Source organism: Primulina huaijiensis, chromosome 5, assembly GCF_012295235.1.
Source record: "Primulina huaijiensis isolate GDHJ02 chromosome 5, ASM1229523v2, whole genome shotgun sequence".
Taxonomy (NCBI): Eukaryota; Viridiplantae; Streptophyta; class Magnoliopsida; order Lamiales; family Gesneriaceae; genus Primulina; species Primulina huaijiensis.
The window spans coordinates 23669237-23694922 of NC_133310.1; the positions used below are offsets into that span (position 1 = coordinate 23669237).

Here is a 25686-nt window from a genome sequence, read left to right on the forward strand (position 1 = left end):
AGGATTAGACATCACAACACAGGAAATTAAAGGGGTGAAAGATTAGATGACAAATCAGAAGTGGCGTCTCTTTCCCCAGGGTCGTCGTTCTTCATCTTCTTGATCAATCTTTGCGCTCCAAATCGTCTTCCATGTGTGCGGCTGTGTCTCTCGCATAATTCTCCTCTCAAAAACAGTTGTCCCCCTTCTGAAAACCTATTTTTCCTTTTTATGTTGCGTCCAGGCTGTAAACGAAAGCCCAATTCTCGAATTTTCGCCGTCATTAGTGCAACACCTAGGCGCCCGTTTCTTGATGGTGTGGCGTCGTGGTGCTGGTGTTCTAGCACCTAGGCGCTTGATGCTCGGTGGTCTAGCGATGCGGCGCTGCGCTTATCTTTCAGCCATTCAGGCGTTGCGGCGCTGCTGTATAGCGCCTAGGCGCTTGGTCTGATCCTTGAAGCCTTAGTGCTGCATCACTTGATCCTTCGGCGCTGCGGCCCTTGTCCACCAACATTTCACGCTCAAAAACACCTCTAGTCACCATCATTCGTCCAATAGTGGTTTATCTTCTGCACGACACAAAAACAACATATACCAAACATAATTCTCTCCGAAACTAACATAATTCAAATGAATTCTCATCTAAATTAAGTGCAATTCTTGCACTTATCAATTTTGCTTCAATTTGCTGACGGATGATTGAAATCAATAAATTTGTCGTTTCCATATTTAATCTATAGTATTTTGGAATCTCGAGATTTTATCCCCAGTTTACTTTAAAGAGAATAGGAAGTTGGACCTTCCATAGTCTGATACTGGTGTTGACCTTGATGTTGGCAACACGACATCTTCATCTATTGTGAACCATGTTAGTTTTATTATTTTTTCTCACTCTGTTTTTCATGCTCAAATTGAGTCTGACTTCAAGTAAATCTTCAATGCGGAAGAGCACATAGCTCGTTATAAATCTCAAGTAGCTGAGTATCGCTTATTTCTAGAGATGGCAGTGCATTCTGGCAAAAAAAAAAGGGGTTAGGAGATGTTGCAACGAGTGCAAGTGTTGAAGCAGAATCAAAAATGGAAGAAGAAGCGGATGGTGAAGAAGAAGAAAATACAGATGAGCTCACCCACGGAGTTGGAGATTAAACTACTCCTTAGTTTGTTTTGATGTTTATTTATCTCTCTGTTTTTTTTATCTTTTAGTAATTATGTTGACATGTTGTTAATGTTATAATCTTACTGAATAAACTTCTGAGTGTTCTGGTTTCCCATTTTGCAATACCTCTAAGAGCACTGCTGTAACAACATCTAATTTAATTTAGTTGAATTCAGGAGGAGACAAGTCTCTAACTTAAGGAGAGTTGCGTGCTAACTCAAGGGAGTTCTGTTGATTAACAATTTTGTGTGTTTTGTCCAAAAAAGAAAAACGGAAGAGATTGAAATGAATATAATTTATTTCTTAATTATATTTTCTTTTTCAATAATATTGTGCATATTAAATTATAGTGTTTTGTCTTTCTAGACTATTGAGATATTTTATAAGCTCTATATATGATAGATTTATTCAAAAGAGTTTATTTCATAATGAAACTCTTGTTTTTATATCTTGTAGGATTCTATTCAAAAAATAACTCTAGGTCAAAAGAAACTTATAAATAATCAAAGATATGCTGGATCGGTGGATGAATATAGATAACACAGGAGAACAAGCACGAGAGTTGGTGATTTACTTCGAAGAGATCAAGTATGTCGTGTTGTCGTGGAGTGTTGAAGACAAGCAGATACAACACGTTATCACAATATTGATTAGAGTATTGTTCATCAAACAAAATTTTGGTTTCATAAACATAGCATCCGTAGTTTTGGTTATTTGGTTTGATAAGTATTTTGGATGCACTTTACTCTCTTAGTTTGTTAAGTGAGTTAATCTTTTTTATTCACTAGTATTTGTTTTGCAAATTGACAGGTTTTTCTAGTGAGTCTTTTATCCTGGGTCAACACAAAAGTATATACACCTGTGCATGATTATTTCTGTCTTATTTTATTCATCAAAATTTAATTATATAATAAATTATATTATTCCGTGCATGTTATAATTTATTATACCGTGCATGTTATATTAATATGTTATTATACTGCACACAATACCTACATTTGATTCACGTCTCCATCTCTTTAGTATTTTTATGTCAAACAAATTCTTTCCCATTCAATTCATGGTTACTAAATCTGAGCTCTTCAAAGAAAGGGCCGGGGACATACATAATACATGCAGATTGATTGATGGTACATATATACATCGATCTTATATCTAGGCAAGAGATTTGTGGGAGTAAGAAACAACTGGCTATTAGACCATCATTTCTCGAAAATCCATCGAACGTGGACGCAGGCATAAGTGCTTGGATTGGCAGATAAATAAGCTCCAAGATCCGTGATATATGCATCTTTCGGAACAACTACCTCATTTTCTGACGAAGAAGCTATGGAGTTTGAAATGGGGCTGGCTAGATCAGAGCAAACAAAAGTTCGTTTGGGGTGCCCCGAGATACGGACAGAGCTGATATCTTTGCGGGCGAAGCTAGAAAGATAGGCCTGCCGAAAGGCTATGAAGAAAAAGTCAAAGAAAATGGACTGGTGTTGAGAGATTGGGTTCCTCAAATGGAGATTCTTGCGCATACGTCGATAAGTGGATTCATGACAGAACTTCTGAAGATAGGATTAACGGTGAGGAAATGGGAGGAAAGAATGGAAATGGTTAAAGCTGAGAATCAAGAATGTGGTGGAGAGATTAATGGCATCAGAAGAAGCTGTGGTGTCAAAATCGACCCGGTCTGTAAACTCGATACTATTTGACCTGAAAAAATAAAGTTTGGATTCGGGGTTTTCGGGTTTGGTTCAAGTCAGATTGAACCCGATATCTGATTAGAAAAAATAATCGGGTTCGGGTTGAATCGAAATTTTAATTTTTTTTTAAAAAAATATATAATTAATAAATATTGCATATATTTTTATATATTTTACGTTTGATAATATATTTATTGTTTATATCATAAATTTTCATAATTTAATATTTATTTTATATATTTTTATTTTTTAAATAATTGTTTATTTGATTTAGTAAATATACTTTAAGTTTTTACGATTAAACTTTGTTTTCCCGTTGTCATATCTAACTTCCTTCTTCAAACTTGTGGTTTTGATGTAATGCAAATCATTAAAATTTTAGGAATTATGCAGGCAATCCAATTTCTCAGCTATTAGATCTTGCCTCAAATGGTTCACATTAGGGTCTTGAAATCCAACCACCACTCAATTTCTTTAAACTTGTGGTAATATATAGATTGCTGCATAAAAATTAGACATTAGATCATATCAATACCAGACGCGCTCTCCATGTTCTAAATCACCAAATCAACCGATTTTACTTAACAATCTTGAAAGCACATCAAAACAGCGGAACAAGACCACAAGATTGTTCACAAGATCTTCTAACCAATCTTCCTCCAAAAATACCGCCCCATACTGTCCTTTTTCCTTTCATTTTTTTTGAGATTCAACCACTCATCTCATGAATTCAAATATCAAGCATTAATGCTTACATCCAACCTAGGAAGGTGTACTTATAGTCCCAACTTCTTTCAAGATAACGTTTTCCGGTCAAATCATCTGAGTTTGAACATAAGATTATCATTCCCCGATATTATCTAAGAAATTCTGCCATTAATTCTTTTCGATTTTGGTAGATTGAACACCACAAGGTAAAAAATTTGAACAAAGCTTAAAATCGAGTAAAAATGTACTTTGTTTGTGTCTTCCCAACGAGATAAACTTAAAAATACCCTACCCAATACAAATTATCACAATCAAGACCCACTCAGTTAGGCCTTAGGAATGGAAAGGTTCTTAACATCCCTTTCCTTTGCATACCACTCTGGTATTATCTTGGCCGCGTGGGGGTACAGATCCCTGTAAGAATTCTTTATCGTCCCTTCTGCAACGGTGGTAGCGATTGATATATCTGCAAAAACGCCATTTCAAAATTCAATCAGCCAAAAACACACATAATATAACCTTTGATAGCGTGAAAAACACCTAAAACTACCCAACATACACATAAATTAGATATGTTTAAAACCATGGGATTGAATGACCAGTCCATCCAGCACAAAATGGGAATAACAATCCTCCAAGAAATATTACATAACGGTTACGAACAAAACTTTTCACCATCGCACATGTAATAGCCCCTTTCAAGGGCCTCCAGCAGATAAATAAGAAAGTAAATAGAGAAGACAAGATAGCCAGATGGTTAGCAACGTACAACATCAATTTAAATGGAAGGAACAAAAAGATGGTAAATGCTTGAACCTCTTAAGGGTTTCTTTGAATCCGAGAGCTGGGTTATCATAAAAATGATTGCAGCAGCAATCGAAATAGGGCTCCTCCTGCAAGATAAGAAGCATACTGTTGGCATAGATCTTTTGAGTTATGAACAGGTAACGCGACTAAACTGAGCAGTTTCCCATCAATTGGGGAACACACACAATCTTGTCGGGTATTTCATCAACGCATTTTCAAGCCATATCTTATATTTAGGTACAACAAAGGATGAATTGTGATCGTGCTTCCGGCAAAAACTAAAATTTTCTAACTTCCAAAGATATAGCTACAAAATTAACATATACAAACACGAGGCATTTGGACGTTTGAGAAAATTAAAAACACTGATCTCCGTTCCAAAAGTGAGAATAACATGGTATCATCAATTGTGGATTAAGAGGACCATACACTGAATGTAACAAACATTTTGCATCATACTTTATCTTGAGTGAAGAACATTAACATTATCACCAAATGGAGTGATCTTTATTTTATGATCTCCAACAAATTCAAGATATAATACATTTTGTCCATTAATCACTGTTTTAGAACACAAAACTGCAAAATACAAGTGACATGTTTATAAAAAGTTTTTGAGATGTAAAGTTATCAATACTTTGGTTTGGGGGATTCAAAGGTTTCAGGTTCATTGCAAGCGCACTCCCATGTAAGAGCAAGGCCAGGCGACTGCCTAGAATACAACATATAACAAAACTATTTCCTGGAAAATATATTTAAGGTTCCAAGAAGAGTAGAGTATGCCTTATATCATAGTCCCCAGACTTCTGGACAGTTTCCTGAACAGCTTTGACCTCTTCGTTACTCATACCAAGATTTGAACAAAAGCGTCTCTGCAACACCCGAAGGCGTGGGAAAGTGAGATAGCCCTCAAAACAAGAAGAATTTTTACAACAAGAAAGCACATAGGAAATGCTTGGAATTGACAAGAATAGATCAAATTGGTCTTGTTGTGAACAAATTTAAATATGAGGAACCCTTACCAGATAGTCCCCTGCATGTATGGTTCCCATCTCCATGGATTCGCCCATCTCAACCTTTAGCTGCTTCACAATAAATTCTTTTGCTCTTCCAATTTCTTTCTTTGTAGCTCCTCCAGCAACCATTGAGCAAATTTCTGGTAGAGACTCAGATTCAGAGACCTTCACAAACTACATTAAAGTAAAATACAATTCACATGATCAAGGGGAACACCTTTTACTGTGCGTGGCTTGCCTTCTTGCCGACAAGCAATATAAATGCAGCCAGCCACTAAAGCCTCCAAGTTTCTTCCTCTTGTACACTTCTGATCCTCCAACCTTTTATATAGTTCGCTAGCCCGGTCCTTCAACGAAAAGCACAATACAGAAGGTGTGGAAGGGCTTGAAAATTTCAAATGTTGACCAAGCTAACTAGCCTATGAGGAACTGTTGGGAATGTGCGAAAACTTTTATGTGTCGCGATATCACAAAGTTAGCACCCGAATAAGGGGCTATTTCATTAGGAAATAATTTAAAAGCTGTAGAGCTAATCATTATCTGAAATGAGAAAGTCAGACAGGAACGGAAGTAACCCGTGACCTACACATGGGTAGGATCCGAAGGTTAGTAGTCGGTAATCAGTAAGTTACGGGTGAGCAATTGCAACCATTCTGGTCATTTTTTAAAATATTTTTTAAGCAAACAGCTTTTAAATCATGAATGAAGAAATTTTTTAGAAAATGTATTTTATGATGAACACTGAACAGTGATAAGAACTTTGATCAGTAGAGAGTTTCAAAAAAAAAATTAAGAGAATTTTTAATATTCGTTGTATTTTGAATTATTTTAGAATTATGAGTATTGTGGCACCTATATAAACTGAAACAATTATGTGACAATAACATTTCGAGCCCTAATCCTTGTTGTGGACTTGGGACGGCGGACCAACTCTATCTATATATGACTTTTTGGCGGCGAGATAAAATAAATACATAAGTGTGATCCATGGCGAATAAATGAGGATTTTCCATTACACACTCGATCAAGATGTATATTTATGTAATTACTTGTGAAATAACATGTTTGGTAATCATGACAATATAAGTATCATTGTTTTGTTCATCGGATTATTTCACAAAACAAAGATTATATTATGTATTTTTCATTTAATTTAATTTCATATCTGTGCCAATATATTGTAATATTTAAGTCTTTAGATAAGGCAAGAAATTAAGACTAATGAGGAGGTCTAAAAGAAAGTACTCAAGAATTCAGAAGGGCTAGACGTAATTTAACAGGTATAAATCAAATAAGCTAGGTGAAATTAGAAGTTGGAAGTTGATCAGAACTAAGAAAATTTATGATTGGTATCTTCAAAATTTAAGACAAGTTATTGGTTCCGAGACGTAATAAACTCAAATTTTATTTAGATTTATTTGCCTATTCTGTCATTTTTCATACATCATGTCCCAACCGTTTCCTCAATTGAGAGAGTTCAGTTTTTATTTTAGTACAGTAAATTTTTTCACTCGTTAGTTCTCATAAAATAAGCTTAATTATACACTTAAAAGTATTTTTGGGAAAATTAGAAATAAGAAGTCCTGTTTAGATCATTGTTCACACACAAATAAAATTCTAAGAGAACCTTTTTATTAGCAATGGTCACGATGGGCGGTTCATTTTCGGTTCCAAAATTCTGGTTGGGACAGGGCATCACATGGTGTTAAAATTTAAAAAGAACTGCAGACAATTTGACATGCCAAGCATAGAAAAAATCATTAAAACTACATAGATTGTCAGCCTTTGTCATTTGATAAATTTTCTCACCAGCAAACAAAGTTTTGACTAATGTCAGATATAAACTTGTTACAAACCATAAACAACATATCGTGGAAACTTTTCGTCATCTCCAGAACAGATAAAAAAATAATAGCAACTTAAAAGGGAAATGAAAGTGACAAAAGAGACATGCGTGAAGTATGACAAACAAATTCCTAATGAATGGAGAGTATATATTTTACGTAAAATTTGACGAAACAAAATTGAAGCCACAAGCATACCTTAATTGTTGTTACAAGACTCAACCTGGACAGAGGGAAAAAATCTAGTGTTAGAAGTGTTCATCAGAAATCCTATCAATTTATCCCATGATTGATGTAAATAAACTAAATCTAAATTAACCATAAATGTATCATATCCTTATTTTTAAATAACAAAATCTCCAGCCCACTATTTATCACCCATACGGAAATCTAAAAATCATGCCGTCAATAGAGTTCAAGTTTTATTCAGAATACTCATAACTAAAAGACACTTGTTTATCTATCTAAAAATTTATCCGTGTTTCTAGCATGACACCTTTGATGTACGGCAGCAGTTTAGCACTGTGAGATCTTTGTCCCTATGATCTATGCGCATAAAACCACCATATCGCAAACCAAGACACCAACAACTAAGATTCTAACACACTATTACTGCGACCAGAAGCATAAAGTAAACCAGCTAATCCAAAAACACACAGACCGCCAAACATGAACAGCTAAGAGGCAAGAAAAACAATTTCATCTGACACCATAAAAATTTCAATGTACAACCAAAACCCTAAACGACTAACCCCCAAACAATCCTAACCAATGAGGGGAAAAAGGTGATAAAATCCAATTTTAAATCGCAGCCAATATCGACCTCCCGGGAACAAGATCGCATCAAAGCTCCAATCTTTATCTTCCTCTGAGTCCTAACCAATAAGTACCATCCAAACAACAGAGTGGTAATTCACAAAACCATAAAATCTAAACCAAAACAAAATAAACCCACCTATCAGCCATGCTAGAAATAGTCTTGAAGGCCAATACTATAGCCCGGTCTGGATCCCCACCCCGATTCTGCAAGCGGGCCAGAGATGAATCCGCATTGGAACCATTAGCACTCCGAGAAATAACGGTAGAAAGAGCAGCGTCAGCCAAGAAGGGGTTAACCGGTCCACCGACACGATTGGGATCGTGATCACCGGACTCATCGGCGAAGGTGCGCCACTCGGATGACTCGTCGATGGAGCGAGATTCGAGTACAAGGCCGCATTCGGAGCAGACCGTGTCCCCTGCGGCGTGATCAAACACCACCTCTGTATTTCGCTTGCAGTCTGTACAGTAGGTGTCAGACATGGTTTGGGTCAACCCGAAAGATTTCTCGTCAAGCGGGGGCAAAGGGAAAGAAACTGGGAGAAATGAAATGCCGGAAGGAAATATCTCAATTCGAAGTTGTTTGTTTTATTACAATCTATCTAATAATTTTTTTCTACATAAAACTATCAATAAAAAAAATTATTTTGTATTTTGAGACACTTCCCTTTTTAGTTCTTGATTGATTGATATTGTCCATATGATTTTAATCGACACATCATATTCCGAATTCACTTAAAATATGATATTAATTAATAGTTAATAATTATTTAATACAAAATACATTGCCGACAAGTATTCTAACTATGAATTGTCATTATTAGTTAGGATTAAAAAAACATTAATCGCTCGAATTAATTTCGATATATAATATCCAGCCAAATATAAGTACATATAGTAAATTGTTTTCATTGATATCTTAATTAAATCTTAATTAATTTGACTGTTGATAATCAATCCTTTAATTATTGTATTATACATTATTTATATGTTAGATAATTAATATATATCTTATAAGATTTAATATAAGATTAAATTTTTTAACATGAGATAAGATTTGAGGTTATTATTAATTTTTTGCCCATTGATGAATTAATTAAATGTTAAAGTTATTTGGACCGCTGCATTTATTGTTGTTGGTTGTCCATTCACTATTTTGTTGGCCCTTCATATGAAATTCTGGTTTTTGCTTTGGATTTACTCGTTCCCTGCATATTTAGTGTGTTGCATTCTAATTGCTTCCCCGGCCTTCAATCGACCTGTTGTCTTCGCAAATCGAAGTGATTTTTTTCTTTTTTCTCCATGAATTTTCCCTCTTCTCTGTCGTCCGTTTGGTTTCTGGAAGGAATTGAACTCTCACTGCAAACTGGAAATTTGCATTTTTATCGAGTATGATAGTGAACACCAACGAATTAAGTCCTCTTCAAAAGTGGAAATTGGAAAACATGTTTTCCAATTATTGGGTGTTCTTTTATAGGGAGAGCCTATGTTGGCCAGCATGTTTAATTCTTATAAGTTGATTTCATTACCCCCTTCGTTATTTTTTGTAATTATGGACAGTGGTATCTTGTGTTGCTTTTGGACCCGTACGGCGTGCCTGGTTGCATTTGGAATTTGATATCTATAAAATATCATGCTTTTCTTTTAGCCATGTTCTGGTCTCTATGTCAGCTTCGAGATATGTTGTTTATTTACTTCTTGATTCAAGATTTTGGGGTTTAAGGATGATATTCACGAGAAATTTAGGGTCCGATTTCGACAAGTGTCATTAATCCAGGCGCAGGTTTTGAAATTGTCCCGAGCTTGAAATCACGAATAACACCGTTATAAGGGGGCCGAGAGGGTGTCCCGACGTAGCATCAGTTAGAGACTGAGGATATGAGTTAAGAGCAGCTAAGGGTGCTGATGAAAAATAATATAGTGAGTGAATGAACCGTATGCTCAAACCTGATATTTATAATAGAATACCCGGACCTGTCATGGGCCCTTTACCTGTGTTAGGGATGAGCCTGTCATGAACCCTCTACCTGTGTTAGGGATGTGCCGAGAGTTTTAGCCTGATCTTGATGGGTCAATTCCTAGGGTATCAGTTTCCTTTTAGGTTATTCTGCTTTATACGTGTTGTTTGGATATATAATTTTTTTTAAAAATTGTTCAATTCATTTTGTTCTATATATTATGTTCATTATAATTTATTATACAAAATAAAATTAACGTCTTGAATTTAAATTTGGAAAACAATTTTGAAAGTAAGTTATGCAAGTTATTAATTAATTTATTCGTTCTGTATGACAAGATAATAAACTTAGATAAATAACAAAATAATTCAAATTATTTTTTTAGAAAATCAAAATTTTCATTTTTATGCTATAATTGATATTTGACGATACTAATTAAAATTTATTAATTAATGAAGAATAATTAAAATCTATTAATTAATTAATAAAGAAAATACAAACTAAACAAAGGGATATTATTTTATTATTTAATTTAATGAAGAGAATGAAATGAATTTATATGTATAATTATATACATTTATTTATATTTATATATTTAAATTAATTAAAGTTCATTATTAATAAAGAAAGACAAGCTAAATATATATTACCGAGTTAAATAAGACTTAAAATTATTAAAAAACAATGCTCGCCCACAAGAATGAATTATATCATCATTTAAGTATTCATTATTTTATCACATTAATAAAACAACAATGGATCCACATTGCATATTAAGCGAATGATACATTCATCCATACACGAGAAAGGGAAATGCAACCCAATTACTAGCGGCAGAACACCACACACAAAAGAAGAGCTTAGATCAAACCATAAAACTTAAACGACATTTGATTCACCATTACATCAAAATATCATTGAATTCAATAACACATTGACTCCCTCCTAAGGCAGATAAGTATAGATGATGAAACACGACAACATTTCCAACATTCACAAATCAACAAATACATACCAACCAAATCAAAGAATTTCATCTGCCTCTACACTCCATGGAATCTTAATCAGCCACATGTTTCTGGGAAACCGATGCCGACATTATCGAAGCTGATGGTGAAAATTTAGGATCACGGTCCATGCAGGTTGACCCATAAAAGTAGCTATGATCTGGAAGCACAGAAGCCAAACAAAACAAAGATACACAAAGAGATGGGGGGAAGGTTGGGGAAATGGGGGAAGGCACTTCATTTCGGAGCTGCTAGAATCCTAGAAGAGATCCACTTTCCTTTTCAGCATGTCTTGCTTCCATTTGGGTAACTTGTAGAATGCATTTTTTGTCATTTCGAACAGGGATTGGAATTCCTCGTCAGAAAGATAAGCCTGTACATGTCAATATTATTAGGATTTGTTTAAGGGTTGTGAGTATCCCATCTTATAAGCAACACTTCTCGCTACTTCAGAAATTAAAGTGCCATCAACAATTAATTTTGGGGACGACAGAAGTTGACTGCCTAATAATCAACTGGAATTGGAAAAGTTCCGAGAAACAAACCTCTCTCCGCTTATAATCAATACCCATTACAGGATCGTCAGATTTTGCCTTCAACCGTTCATAACTAAATGTACTTTGACTAGTTTCAGATACATTCTCATCCTGATCGGCATCTGGTTTTGAACCTGATTCCCCTCCATTAGACTCTACGATGGGCTCAGATGTCTCAGTTTCTTCCTTGACTTCCAAAACTTCTTTACAATGTTCAGTCTCTGCAGAGTCTCCACTTTTCAATGAATCTGCAAGAGTAAGCGAAGTATTTGGTTAAAAAAACTAATTAAAGTTGGCTTAGAGAAGATACGACAACCGTGGATTAGTGTTTTGCATTGATTTTGTAAGTTGCATTAATGAACTACTTTTGCAATTTTATTCAACTATCAAAGCTAACAAAACCAAATACATCAGTTATCAGCGGCATACCCTGTTCCCATACCGATAGGCTGAGGGTAAGGACATGACAAAACACACATTTAGCTATTGTTCCATAACATGGTTTCCATAGGTCTGAGCATCTACAGCTTTACCAAAAGCTAATTGATAACCACAGTACCCAAATATTTGAAACTGTAGAACAGTTCACAAACCACGTTTTTATTTATTTGCTACACAGACAGTAGTCAAAATCATCTGAGACAATTGACGCTGCCCAACAATTTATCATTGGTAACTTAAAAATTACTTGCCATTCCAGGTATTTTGATCCAAAAGTTCAGGGATTTCACCATTATATGGAGGAATAGGAAGGGGAGGGAGATGGGGTACAGGTTATTATCATAATACCACGCCAGCTGGCTTCTACAGGTGGACTTCTACTGGGGCGGGAAGGAGAGACATCAGGGGATTTTTTCTTTTCAGCAGTCAGAACAGATGACAAAGCAGCAACTGCAGCTGCTCTCTGCGATCCTTGAGCAGTTGATCCAGGCCTTGAGGCTGAACTAGCTTTTGGAGATGAAGTTGATTTAAATGCAGAGTTCAATGCAGCTAAAGCTGAAGCTCTTTGAGTTGGTCCACCTCCACCTTGATTTGAACCATTGGGTTTCTCCTGATTTTAAATGAACGATGAGAACAAAACAGAAAAAGAGAAAAGCTCGTGCTAAAGTAAATTTTACATAAGTATATAAGTATACCGCCACAGCATGACCAGCACCAAAGAGGAGCATGACCTTCTTTTGGAATGAGTTTCCATGTGCCTGTTCAGAAAAAAATACATCTAGCATTTGTCTACACAGGGACGTCACATAACCATTCCTGTATGTCTATATGAGAAATTGAGATGAGAAAAGAATGCCAATGCCTCAGAACCAAAAAAAAAAAGAACGAAATTTTCGAGCACATCCCTATCTCATTTGTTTGATTGTTAACTACTTATTTAAAAAGAAAATCAAATAATTTATAACCCCGTTGTCCTGGTGGTACAAAGCACAGGTAAAAGACAAGTCCGCTTCTCTAGAAAAGAAAGAAAAAATGCTTCAACTGTGTTAAAACTAGCACCATTTCACCCTATCAATGTGCTCAACATGACATAATGAAACATCAGAGATGTAGGAATCACTTGTTTCAAAATAAATGTGCAACAATCATTTCATAAACAAGGACATATATAAAGAGCAAATGAATAGATGTGACATACACTAGCTTTTGCAGGATCCCAGAAAAAAAATGTGGTGAAGAAACATGGCTCATTTCCTTCCGCAACTTTGTAAAGTGGAACATATGGCGACAACCCCTCCAATGAAGAAGCCATCTCAATATATTTCTGCATTAAGATTCAGCTGTCAATAGAGCACCAATAAACGAATCATTCCAGTAACCGAAAATCCAGATATCTTGTACCTGTCCGATTTCAAATGCATGTTGCTTTTCTTTGGGGTCCACTGACTGACCAACCCAAACAAACACTTCAGCATGTGTGTCAAGTATTAATATATCCTCTGTTAAAAGGTCATCTTGAGAGAAGTTGTATACTTCTTCGACCTGACATACAAAAAATCATGAATAGTTTACAGCAAACTTAAAACATTAATTTACTTTTAGTATATACCTCAAACTTTCCTGGAAGTCCACATGGCAGCATGCATATCACAAAAAAAAGTGAGCAAAAACAAGCCAAAAGTTAGCAGTCAAGATTTCAACACAACAAAACTCAGTTACAAGAGAATACAAAATAAATATTCATAGCATAGAAGAGTTCTCTACCTTTATTAAAAGACAAGCCATACAAGTGGGGATCTCTCACAACGTCAGGCAAAACATTTTTGCTGGTGTAACTTTGTTTTCCTCCCACGGCAAACCAAAAGGATGAGATCTCTGTCCCTTCTTTAGTATGTTTAACAGCTGATCCCGGCTGAGATAACAAAAATATTGTAAAATAAATTCCCAAATTGTGAAGAGAACCAGGACCATCTTCTGTTGCACTGTTCGTTCTCGCGTGAAATCTGGACAAGAGTATTGCAAGAGATGTGTTTCGAATGGACCTTTCCAAGAAAGGCCAGGGACTTATTTATCATGGAGACAGTTTTCCACAACGGCAAAAGGAATAAGAGCTTTTGGTTTATGGTTGTCCACGCCATCTTTTGGTCGCTTTGGTTGGAGAGAAACAGTAGAATATTTTCGGAATCGGCAGAGTCTTTGGATGAAGTATGGGCAAAGATAAAATTTTGGGTCGCGACTTGGACAACATTGTTGCCGGAGTTTAATCAGTTACTTATTGCGGATTTAGTTAGGGATTGGAAGTTTGTTTTTTGCTGATTTTAATTTAGAGACTATATTTTCATTATGTAATCTTCTTCTTAGGATTACTATCCGTTGTAATCCATCTTCTTATTTTAATAAAATTTAGTTTTGTATAAAAAAAAACATATATTAGACAGATCTTCAAATTCACATTTTGATTTCACATGGTAGAGAAGCCTTCCACACTCCCATGCAGATGACATTCTTTTTATTTCACTTGGTTTGGTTGTCCAAGCTGGATAATGACAACCAAGCAGGATAATGACGTTGTATGCAGCAGTTCAATTTTCAGGAAGAAAACAAAGATAATGATTTTTTCTTCTTTTGCATACCTTCAGAAATTCTGCAACTTTGGCTGCGAACTGTTGCTGCTCAAAGGTACTTTGACTGCCATGCCAACTGAAAAGTGAAGATCCAGATTGCAGTAGAAAACATTCATTCGAATTCAATGATGTAGCAACCTAAGAAGATAACGGAGTTTGATTTAAATTGACACAGTAATAACTGTTTTAAAATATTTAGTTATAGAACTCTAGAGGAATTGTTAAGCAAAGAAATGCCATAAAGGTTTAACAGCATTAATTAAGGATAAAAAGGCTGAATGAACACACAGCTTCAACTTGAATGACTGTGTTGTTATGCACAGACGTTCCCGATATGCGGAAGAGAGCAACACCATCAGCAGCGTATGTTTCATCATTCAAACCTTTGTCAGCAATATAGTTCTTGTAGGCAGAGCTCATTCCACCCTGGTGAAATGAGTAGCAATAATCAGGGAAAATTTCATTAATTCACTATCTTTGGTTTGCATATTCAATTTCTTTCCCCATATAACTATTGAAAGGCACCTTAAGGATCACCATAGGTTGAAAGATACCAACAAACTGAGGCGGCTCTTTCCCTTGAAATATTCGACCCTGGAAAAGTATATAATTAACTTTGTACCCCGCATTGTCCAATGAGGAAACAATGAGGTGCTTCAATACCTGCACTGGTCTTCCCTTCAGTGAGTTATACACCGCGCTGGACAATTTAGCAGCAAGTTCTCGATCTCCCTGAATATCAAAAAACAAGCTTTATTAATGATTGAATCTTTAGGCTTGCTAAGAGCATGTTTAATTTTTATGATTTTCTTTTAGGAATAATTCTATTCAATGTGTAGCTCCCAACAGTGGAAAATACCTCAATGCTGTCTTTTCCAATCCAACAGCATAAGTAATAATCTTCCTTTCTTTCAGAAGAATGGTACGTGTAGAGCACAATATAGCAATCGCCACTGTAGAATTTACCAATGTCTTCGTTGGGCACAGGAATTTTTGCATTTCCATTGATGCGCCAAACCTGGAGGCATATGATTATGAAAAATTTTAACAATTTGTTCTCAGAGTATCTAATATACAAAGTACCAACAGGAAACCTAAGACAAGACATGGACCTCTATCTTTCCATCTCCTTCAAGCAATGGAGGGACGCCCTCGTTTAACGGAGCACTCTTACTTGTTCCCTTCAATGCAGCACCTTGCTGCTTCAACAAAGCTACAAAAATTGCAGAGTATTTCACAACTTAGCGGACATGCTCAGATGTCTAATACATGACATCGGACATACCAGCTACTTTTCCTCTTCCCTCCTCAGCTACAGGAAGTGCTGATCCTAATGGCCACAAATCGAATTTGGACTTGAATGAATGTGTCTCATGACCTTGGATAAGTCGATATGTTTGTGTTGATTTTGGTCTATTTTGGCTAGCCAAAAAATCCTGGAACATCATTTCGCCCATGAAATCAATATGAATTATGGAGTATAGACTATAGAGACATATATTAAGACTCTAACCTCCGCCACTTGAATTGCGGTCTTCCTCTCATCAACTTGAGTTACACGACCAACCCAAACAAACACTTCAGCGCCACAATCCAACAGATAGCATTTGTTATTTTCCAGGATTGACTTGGAAAGTTCACCATCTACACTCTTGATTTGACCATCAACAACGCTGCAAACAAAGCCAAGGATGCAAGTAGGAGTTCCATCAACCTTGACAAATTAATAACATCACTTGCACCAACTCATTAGAGATGAAGTATGTAAATCATAAAAAAAGGAAACCGCCTCAAGAATAAAGCAATTTAGTTTATACAAAAATTCAATCGAATTATATCCAGCAGCAGAAGCAATTTAGTTTATACAAAAATTCAATCGAATTATATCCAGCAGCAGTTTTCTCTCAGTACATTCCATGTGCTGGTGAACCTTAAAAAGTCATCAAAACCTTAATCTGAGACCTAAACTCTTCCAGTAAAGTTTATCCTTAACAATCAACACATAAGATCTTCAGCTGCAAGCAAATGGATTCCAATTTCCAATAGTGAGGAATGCTATATACCTACAAAAGGCGGGTGATTACCTCACTCACCTAATTCCTTTCCACAGTTCTTGGCAAAAAAGAAAGCAAAATAAAAGACTAGCGGCGCGAAAGCGACGTAGACTTGTAGCAACATATATATATGTGGCTACTTCAGAGGCCAAACATAAAATGATATGAAAACAATTACCTATAAAGCTGCGGAGAAGTCTTCTCGGGAATAATATCGTCCTCGGTAGAAACCTTTTTACCAATTGGAGCAAACCCACCAAAGAGAACCCAGAATTCACCGGAATCTGATTCAGCTTGTAACTTTCCATCATCTGAAAGGGAGAATAACAGTTATGGATAAACATAAACAATTGAGCAACAATCAAACATCAACGTAGGAACTTAAAAACCCTGACAATGTTAGATGTTAGAAGTGTTCTTACCAACAATTGCCACATCACACTTCCCTTCATGATACTTGTCCTTCAAAAACTGAATTACTTCTAATGCTTTGGCCCGTTCCTGAATATTCGTGTTCGCACCATTGAATTGATATATCTTGTCTTTAGAGTCGAGAATAAACACATCGTCATGATTTAGTGAGGAACGAGAGAATGGGACCTATATGACATGTAGAAACAATAAATATACTTTGTGTGCATTCCTAAAATACCGTAGTGTTCTTATGCTCTCCTACCTGCTTCAATCTTACTACTCGTTTTCCTCTACAGATATACAACCGGGTTTCAAACTCTTCTTCTTCAGGCTTCTTGAATCCAGATGCAACACCACCTTCCAATGGTATGATGCATGGCTTGAAATATGACAAGAATTTGTCAGACTCGTGCCCTTGTAGTTCTCTGTACTGCACAGCACGACCTCCAAGAACTGCATCAAGTTCAACAGCTTTGATAGCTGCAGTCCCAGCTTCATCCTAAGATAATATAGAAATTCAAGTTAGAAATATGACCCCATGAAAGTGCTACAGGAAACAAGAAAAATAAGGGAACCTGGCTAGTATCCTTTCCGAGCCAGAAATGTATGTCATGAAGATAAGCACCACCTTTGCTGGGACTTGTCTACATAAACAAGAATTTTGCGAATAATAAGTTCGAAACATGGTGCCTATTTTCCTTGTTCTTATAAATCAACACCTTTAAATGGAAATTTAGCAGATTTAATTATTAATGACAAAGTAGAGGAATCATTCAAGTACCTGAAGAACAATATAAGAATCTCCAGAGTAGAATTTACCATGATCTGATTTTGGCAAAGGAACTGGTTGGAAGTTCTCGATCCTCCAGATCTCGGTCCCTCTATAAAAGTATTAAGTTTAACAAGAAAACGAAGCTTCAAACTGAGAAGCACAAAAGCAACACTTATACAAGACATCAAATATGCAAGTTTTACGCAAGTGCTATGGGCATAATAACACAATGGCTTAGATGATTAGTATGTTCCAGTGAGAAGGATACAATCTTTGACCAGCTCCCTGAAATGCGGGTTCAAGAGCTTTTGCTGAGCTAGACATCATACAATACACAACCCACTTTTAAAGATTGTAACTTGCAGAACAGAATTTTTCAGGATCCAGACAACTCTATTTCACTTCCAAAAACCAGATAGCTGAAAGAAGGCAACAAAAGCAATAATGTAAGTAATATGGTAAGAACAAAAATCATTTTCTTGAACCCAGGTTCAATGGATATTTATGAAGCATTTATCATATCACGTTGTTATGAGCACAGGTAAAGGATCGGGTTATGGGTCGGTGAAGGGTTGATCGTTTAACTCTGAGATTTGTTGTGGCTTTTTCTACCTTGTCTACCTAATTTTTTGGATGTTCGAGGCTCGTTTGAGAGAGCCTTGCGATCTCAATATTAGCTATATTTTTTTGAGAAAAACTGAATGTTTTATTTCTTTCATCAGCAATTATTTAAATACAGGATAAGCATTAAATTGTCATCCAAGAAATCTGCCCATTATTCCCCTATCTAGGCTCGAGATTCTAGCACTTATTAAAGGAAAGTAAATAAAATTCAATCAATTCAATTCCTTCTTTTCTAAACTTCCTATGAGAAACCTTTGATATAGCACATCCTTGATTTTTGCTGCTCGATTCTTGTTTGAGTTGGGCTGGGCCCCATGAATTGAGTCCTTGACATCTGCTCCCCCTTGGAAATCGTGGTTGTCCACGATTGTCCTCAACCACGAAAGAGGGAAAGCGAGCTGTGAGCATGGCAGCGTCCTCCCAAGAAGCTTCTGCAGGTGACAGGCCCTCCCAATGCACTAAGACTTCAGATTTGCCTTGGTTCGTGCGTTTGTCCAGTACTGCCATTGGTGAAGGATAAAATGCATCCAAGGGAGCGGGAGGAAGTACTGGGTTGGAGAAGGAACCTCTTTTAAACTTCTTTAAGGATGAGACATGAAAAATTGGGTAGATCCTCGAGTTCTCTGGAAGGTGTAGCTTGTAAGCCACTTGCCCTACTTTGGCTAACACCTTAAATGGACCGTAGTAGCGAGGTGTAGCTCGTAAGCCGCTTGCCCTACTTTGGCTAACACCTTAAATGGACCGTAGTAGCGAGGAGAAAGCTTTGCACTGCCTCTGGCTGCTAAGCTTTGCTGTCGATAGGTTGGAAGCTTGAGAAGTACCAAATCCCCTTCCTTGAACTCCACTTTCCTATGTTTCTTGTCATAATGCAGCTTCATGACATTCTGAGCTTGTAGCAAGCGATCACGAGCTTGGCGTAAAAGTTGGTCACGCTGTTGCAGTGTGTGATCCACGGCCTCCAGACGTGCCAGGCCGGGGAGATAAGACAGAAGGCTTGGTGGTTGGCGACCATAAATGATCTCAAGAAAGGTGGCCTTAAGAGCTGTGTGAAAGCTTGTGTTATAGCAAAATCCTGCCCAAGCTAGCCATTCAAACCATTTTTTCGGTTGATTATTTGTAAAGCACCTCAAGTACATTTCTAGAATGCGATTTATTGCCTCGGTTTGTCCGTCGGATTGGGGACGATAAGCTGAGCTGAAACATAGTTTGTGCCACTCAAACGAAAGAGTTCCTGCCAAAAAGAGCTTGTGAAAGTTACGTCTCGATCGCTTACTATTGTTTCGAGTAGCCCATGTAACTTGAAAATGTTATCGAAAAATATTTTGGCGACTGAAACTGCGGTGGATGGATGGGCTAAGCCACTGAAGTAAGCATATTTAGAAAAGCGATCGACAACCACGAAAATTACAGTCTTCTCTTGTGAGGTAGGCAACCTTCGATGAAATCCATTGAAACGTAGGCCAAAATGTGGTAAGGGATGGACAGAAATTGTAGAAGTCCAGCTGGCTTCATTGCTTCCGTTTTGTTGTGTTGGCATGTGGAACAATTGGACACTACTGCTTGGACTTGACGTTTCATTCCTGGCCAATAAAAATCTCATCCTATGTGGTGGAGAGTGCTCTAGTAGCCTTCATGTACCATTGCAATAATAGTAGCAGTTAGTGGTTACTGTGAAGGAAAGTAGATTTTGGATTTAAACCACAGAATATCGTTTTTAACTTCCTATGGCCCGAAAGACTCTCCATCGTGAACCTATCGAATTATCCGTCGCACTTCTGGGGTATTAGAGTGTGCTTGTCTGATGGCTACCAGAAAATCCCATTGTGGTTTTGAAATGGCCATCAAACAACCCTCCTCCTTGCCTAGGCGTGAAAGTGCGTCCACCACGACATTTGATTTTCCTGCCCGATATTCTACCTTAAAGTCATAACCCATTAATTTGCTTATTCCCTGTTGTTGTGAGAGGTTGAAATACGTTGTGAGAGCAAAAATCTGAGACTATAATGATTCGTACGAACGATGAAAGAGTTTCCCCAAAAGTAAGAGTGCCAATGACGCATAGCTTTGGTGAGTCTAATGAGTTCCTTTCATAGACGGATAGTTTCCTATGACAAAGGCCAAGTGCGCTGCTGAAGAATGCAATGGGGCGCCCTTGCTGTAGAAGTACAGTCCCTATTCTTTTTTCTGATGCATCACACTCCACGATGAAAGGTATGGAAAATCGGGAAGAGCAAGGACGGGTGTACAGTTGAGTGCTTTCTTCAATGTTTCAAAGGCATGCAGGCTATCAGCTGTCCATGAAAAGCCTTGTTTGCGCAGCATATTGGTTAATGGGGCAGCAATAAATCCATAGTTTTGCACAACTTTGCGGTAGTATCCTGTTAGTCCGAGGAAGCCCCGGAGTGCCTTTAGAGTCATAGGTTGTGGCCAGTGTTGAATGGCTGCTATTTTATTTTCATCCATACTCACCCCCTTCGGTGAAACCACATGTCCCAAGTAAGCAACATGTCTTTGAGCGAAGTAACATTTGGATTTCTTAAGGAATAAGTGCTGATGTTGCAGAATTGTGAAGACCGTACGAAGATGGAAAATGTGATCTTCCCAGGTTGCGTTGTAAACGAGGATGTCATCAAAGAAAACCAAAACAAATTTCCCTAAAATGACGCCGAAATTCGAATTCATTAAAGCTTGAAAAGTAGAGGGCCCATTAGTGAGGCCAAAATGCATCACCATAAACTCAAAGTGGTCGTGGTGGGTGCGAAAGGCAGTCATGTGGATGTTACTGGGGTCCATCAAAATTTGATGGTAGCCGGATCGCAAGTCTAATTTCGAAAAATATTCGGCGCCATGTAATTCTTCCAATAATTCGTCGATCACCGGAATGGTGAACTTGTCTTTTACTGTTTTTGCATTCAAGGCACGATAGTCGACACAAAAGCATCAGGTGTCATCTGATTTTTTGACTAACAATACGGGTAAGGAGAAAGGAGATGAGCTAGGTCTAATAATCATATTTTGGTGTGATGGAATGTAGGATGAGTCTCCGTGCCATGTAACTAGCATGCCCTCCTTTACAAACTGCATCTGCATTTTGTCAAAATCCCACGTGATACTTCCTAAGGACCGGAGCCAATTTACTCCCATGACAGCGCAAAATTCTCCTAGTGTGTGGACGTAAAAATCAACATGGAAGATATGCTTCTCCAATTGGATCGGAACAGCCGAACACATTCCCGAACATGGTAGATGCTTCCCATTTACGGCCTTCACATATATGTCTCCTCGTTGCGATATTTCAACGTTCAATTGTGAGACCAAATTGGAGTCTAAGAAACAATGGGTACTACCGGAATCAACAAGGACATGGAGAGGCATCGAATGGATGTATCCTATTATTTGTATAGTTTGGGCGTTACTGATTCCCGTAATGGCGTGAAGAGGGATGCCTGGATCTTCTAGATTAATCTTGTCAACTTCATCTTTTGGGTCGTTGTTCTCGACCACTTCTAGACGAAACAATCGTTTGCAACGATGTCCTGGAACGAACAGTTCATCACAGTTAAAGCACAACCCTCTTGAGCGTCGTTCCTGCATCTCTTATATGCTCAATTGCCTTGTGATCGATGGTCGTGTGTTTGTTGGGATGGTACGTCTTTTTGGATAATTGAGTTCTTGTCGTTGGCTTCATGTGCGTCTTTCATACAAACATGCCAGGCCCATAGCAGTTGTTAAATCTTTTGGGTGGTGAATGTCTACCTCAATCGCGATGTGTTCTTGTAGGCCGCTAATGAAAATTTCCATTTCTTGCTCGCTTGTGATGGAGGAAGCTCGTGCAGAAAGTTGCTCAAATTGACTTATATATCCATGAACAGCCAGAGAAGCCAACAAATGGACTGCACCATGTTATACTGAGAACCTATAATCCAAGTTAAATTTACTTTAGTTCCAGAAACATCCATGAGATAAACTGCATGTTATTTCCCATATATATAGCTAGCCAATTTCCTTATAAACGGATATTGTGAAAAAGTATCGAATATGAAATTTCTGCCCATATCTACTGCACAAGACAGGTGGCATTTATTTCTATAACAGTTACAAATTACTAGCACGAGATTCCAGCTGATCAGCAGTTCTTGAATAGTTTCAAACTACAAACCTTGCTTTTTATCCCAATGTCTATGACCAAGGATCCGCAATATCTTGAGGCAAGCAATTCAAATATTGCTTGAATTAAATTCTTATACTCCTACTCTGATCTCATATTTTCAGACCGATATTTTACCTTCTTCTTGGTTAACCACACCCTCCATCATGCAGAACAAACACAAGGCATTCCAGAAAGTTCCACATCACACAATGAAATGTTAGATTATTTGTTGTGTGAGAATAATTAAATGCTATAGGTAATCAGCAGAAAGCCGTAGCTCCTTAACATCCTTGGTAGGAGTTTTATAGTCTATGAAAGGCTGCTCCACAATAAACCTCTATGTTTACATTTAACAGTCCTCATCATTTACAGTAAAAGAAAGGGTGCTCCTAACTGCTCCCTTTACATTTTCACAGGGGCTTGCTCTCTCCTGCCCGGTTCCTGTGCCTTTGCACCCATAGGTCTGCCAAGTGCTCCCAGGAAAGTACTTTAATATTGCTCGACTTACATATGGTAGGGCATTTTTGTCAACTAAAACATTAACCTCTAGACAATTAAGGACCACAACAGTTGATCATTAATACCCATAATCAAGAATCAAAATGGTTCAATAATTTTCACAATTCTTGACAACCTAATGAATAAATTGTGCAATTTATATTAATTTTTTATCTGCAATTCTGAATTATTAGGGAAAAAAAAACTAAATTAAACTAACCTAAACATGTCAACGATATCAGAAAGGCACACCTTTTCACCAGATCCTTTGGTGATTAAGAGAAGGGAGAATCTCCGCATGACAATCTATGCATACAATTAAACTTCGATGGCAAACAAAAGATATTGCAAAAGCAGTAAACAAAAAAGGATAATTGATAGCTCAGCATTATGCTGAGCCAAGATAATCGGAAGGTCGCATCTTTTCCGATAACTTCTCTGATCATGAAGCAAATTAACGAATGAAACCATTTTCAAAATAACCTATAATAGCTCAGATAACAAAAATAAAATCAAACAAGAAACAAATAATCAAAGCTAAGGAAAAAAACCAATATTAAAATTCAGCAAACTAGATCTAAAAAATATTTTCAGATACACCAATCTCCGAACCTTCAAAAGATCTCTATTATCGTCCCTCTTCCTTGGCAAATCTACGAAAAGCAACGAAGGACAAAGGGTGTCTACAGAAAGAGAAAATTCAGGGAAAAAAAAGAAGGTTCGAAAGGAAGGTAAAACGGCACGCAGAGCTGGCGAATGGCATAAAAGTCGCGAGAAAGATCAAAATTTTCTTAAGAAAAAATATATGGGTAACACCAACTCATCAAAAACCTGGAATCCACGTCTACATACTCATTATAACAACGTATCTCTTTTACCCACATTTTTTTAACATTCAAATTCATTATTTATGAGTCCCACAGTCCACTCAATCATATTAAATTTTTTCCATATTAAATAAATATGTTTTAAATATATTTTACATTATTTAAATCATTATTCTAATTTTTAAAACCATCTTATTTTTAATAAAATAATTTTATTAATTTTAAAATATAATATTAATTTTTTTAAAAATATATTTATTAAATAAAGTAGGTGTTCGAAAGAAATAATTATGAAATTGAAATGAAACAATAACTTAAAAATAAACCACACTTTGATGAAATTAAAACTAACATATGAAATAATAATTTACGGGTTGTTGTATTGCCCCCAGATATGCTCAACTAAGTCTGCACGAAGTTGGTGATGAACTTGAGTGTCACGTAGCTCAGAATTTGTCCGAAGATAACCCTGAAATCCTCGGTTTGAGCCATGGATAGGTTGTGTGGGTTCGTCACCTTCATTGTTGTACCAATTTGTCACGTGATCTCTCTCATCCTCAACGATCATGTTATGCAAAATAAAAAATAAAAATAAAATATATACAAAAACCCATCTTACCGTTGAAGGGAAAGTCAAAATTTAAAAATTTAAAAGCAAAATTAAAATAATTCAAAACATGTGGGGCTCGCGTGTCAGCGACGGTTTGTGGAAAAAAATCGTCGCTAATTGTCGAATTTTTTTTTAAAAATAAACTGTTTGAACGCCCCTTACTCTCTCACCTATAACGCCCACTCACAATGGAGAGGGGTGTTAAATGGGTGTTATAACACCTATTTAACACCCCATTGTGGGTGCCCTAATGATTGTGATTGTTATCTCTTATTTAAAAATGGGATGTTTTTATTCTTGTGAGACGATCTCACGAATCTTTATCTGTGAGACGAGTTAACCCTTCCGATATTCACAATAAAAAGTAATACTCTTAGCATAAAAATAATTCTTTTTTATGAATGACCCAAATAAGAGATCCGTCTCACAAAATATGACCCGCGAGATCGTTTAACACAAGTTTTTGTTTTTATTCTCTCATCTATATTTCATTTAATTTTGCATTTATCTTTCTATTAAGTACAACAAAAAAAAAAATCATTTGCGACTGCATAGAAGTAGCCCCAAATTGAGTCATAGGTGCTGTTGCAACTTCACTCAATCCCATGTTTTTATTTTAGAGTTTTAATGACTTTTTTTATGATAGGCTTTTGCAAAGTTCATAGATTTTTATTGACTTTTACAGAATATTACATAATTATAAAAAGAATTTCATAAATTCATGGAGATTTTTTTTAATATTTTTGTTGACATTTTAGATTTTTTATGGAATTCTATAGATTCTAAAACTTGAAAGATGTTATAAATGACGATTATTTGACAACTATAATAGATCGAAAAAAATGACAAATCTACCTATTATAATAATTTTATTTTAAATCATAATAATCAAAAAATATTTTTTTAAAAAAATAAGTAGAAAAATATTTGCTATGAATCCATCAAGCAAACATATCAAAAGTATAAAAAAAATCGTTAAACATGGTTGGCTGAGAACAAATGAGAAATAAAATTTAATATCAAAATTTTCATTTTTTTTTATTTATTTAACAAAAATCAATTTTAATAAAAATATAAATTGATTAAATATTACTCCTTGTGATATAATATTTTAATAGTATGTAAAGAATGATATTTTAAAAAATTAAACG

The 25686-nt window shown here is 36.4% G+C and overlaps 2 protein-coding genes across 4 annotated transcripts; both read right to left on the minus strand.

Moving 5' to 3' along the window:
• Positions 1-3706: 3706 nt before the first annotated feature.
• LOC140977389 (transcription initiation factor IIB-2-like) lies at positions 3707-8593 on the minus strand. The gene is made up of 7 exons (XM_073442137.1): positions 8157-8593; positions 7400-7424; positions 5575-5704; positions 5364-5497; positions 5125-5213; positions 4351-4427; positions 3707-4000 (listed from the first exon to the last, which is right to left on the minus strand). The coding sequence occupies exons 1-7, from the start codon at positions 8501-8503 to the stop codon at positions 3861-3863; spliced, it is 942 nt and encodes a 313-aa protein (XP_073298238.1). The 5' UTR covers positions 8504-8593; the 3' UTR covers positions 3707-3860.
• Positions 8594-11003: 2410 nt separating this feature from the next.
• Positions 11004-23905, minus strand: LOC140977390 (villin-3-like). 3 transcript variants are annotated; one of them, XM_073442140.1, is made up of 24 exons: positions 23711-23905; positions 23351-23404; positions 18095-18245; positions 17836-17935; positions 17630-17698; positions 17317-17553; positions 17063-17240; positions 16819-16951; positions 16100-16259; positions 15872-16022; positions 15699-15799; positions 15446-15604; positions 15250-15318; positions 15112-15180; positions 14875-15012; positions 14596-14724; positions 13727-13874; positions 13572-13582; positions 13364-13504; positions 13161-13286; positions 12658-12720; positions 12311-12572; positions 11531-11769; positions 11004-11358 (listed from the first exon to the last, which is right to left on the minus strand). In XM_073442140.1, the coding sequence occupies exons 3-24, from the start codon at positions 18151-18153 to the stop codon at positions 11245-11247; spliced, it is 2856 nt and encodes a 951-aa protein (XP_073298241.1). In that variant the 5' UTR covers positions 18154-18245; positions 23351-23404; positions 23711-23905; the 3' UTR covers positions 11004-11244. The 3 variants fall into 3 exon arrangements, with proteins under 3 accessions (XP_073298241.1, XP_073298240.1, XP_073298239.1); XM_073442139.1 differs by having other exon boundaries at positions 23319-23404; XM_073442138.1 differs by lacking the exon at positions 23351-23404.
• Between the last annotated feature and the right edge of the window lie 1781 nt (positions 23906-25686).

What these genes read in the sequence shown, in the direction of transcription:
- LOC140977390 (XM_073442138.1), bottom strand. Translation starts at nt 18,153, where the DNA reads ATGATGTCTAGCTCAGCAAAAGCTCTTGAACCCGCATTTCAGGGAGCT. An exon ending in TGAAGGGAAGACCAGTGCAG is followed by an intron (nt 15,181 to 15,249) that starts GTATTGAAGCAC and finishes ATACTTTTCCAG; the next exon opens with GGTCGAATATTTCAAGGGAA. An exon ending in AACCTATGGTGATCCTTAAG is followed by an intron (nt 15,013 to 15,111) that starts GTGCCTTTCAAT and finishes TCATTTCACCAG; the next exon opens with GGTGGAATGAGCTCTGCCTA.
- LOC140977389 (XM_073442137.1), bottom strand. Translation starts at nt 8,503, where the DNA reads ATGTCTGACACCTACTGTACAGACTGCAAGCGAAATACAGAGGTGGTG. An exon ending in CAAGCCACGCACAGTAAAAG is followed by an intron (nt 5,498 to 5,574) that starts GTGTTCCCCTTG and finishes AGTCTCTACCAG; the next exon opens with AAATTTGCTCAATGGTTGCT. An exon ending in TCTGGGGACTATGATATAAG is followed by an intron (nt 4,428 to 5,124) that starts GCATACTCTACT and finishes CTTATCTTGCAG; the next exon opens with GAGGAGCCCTATTTCGATTG.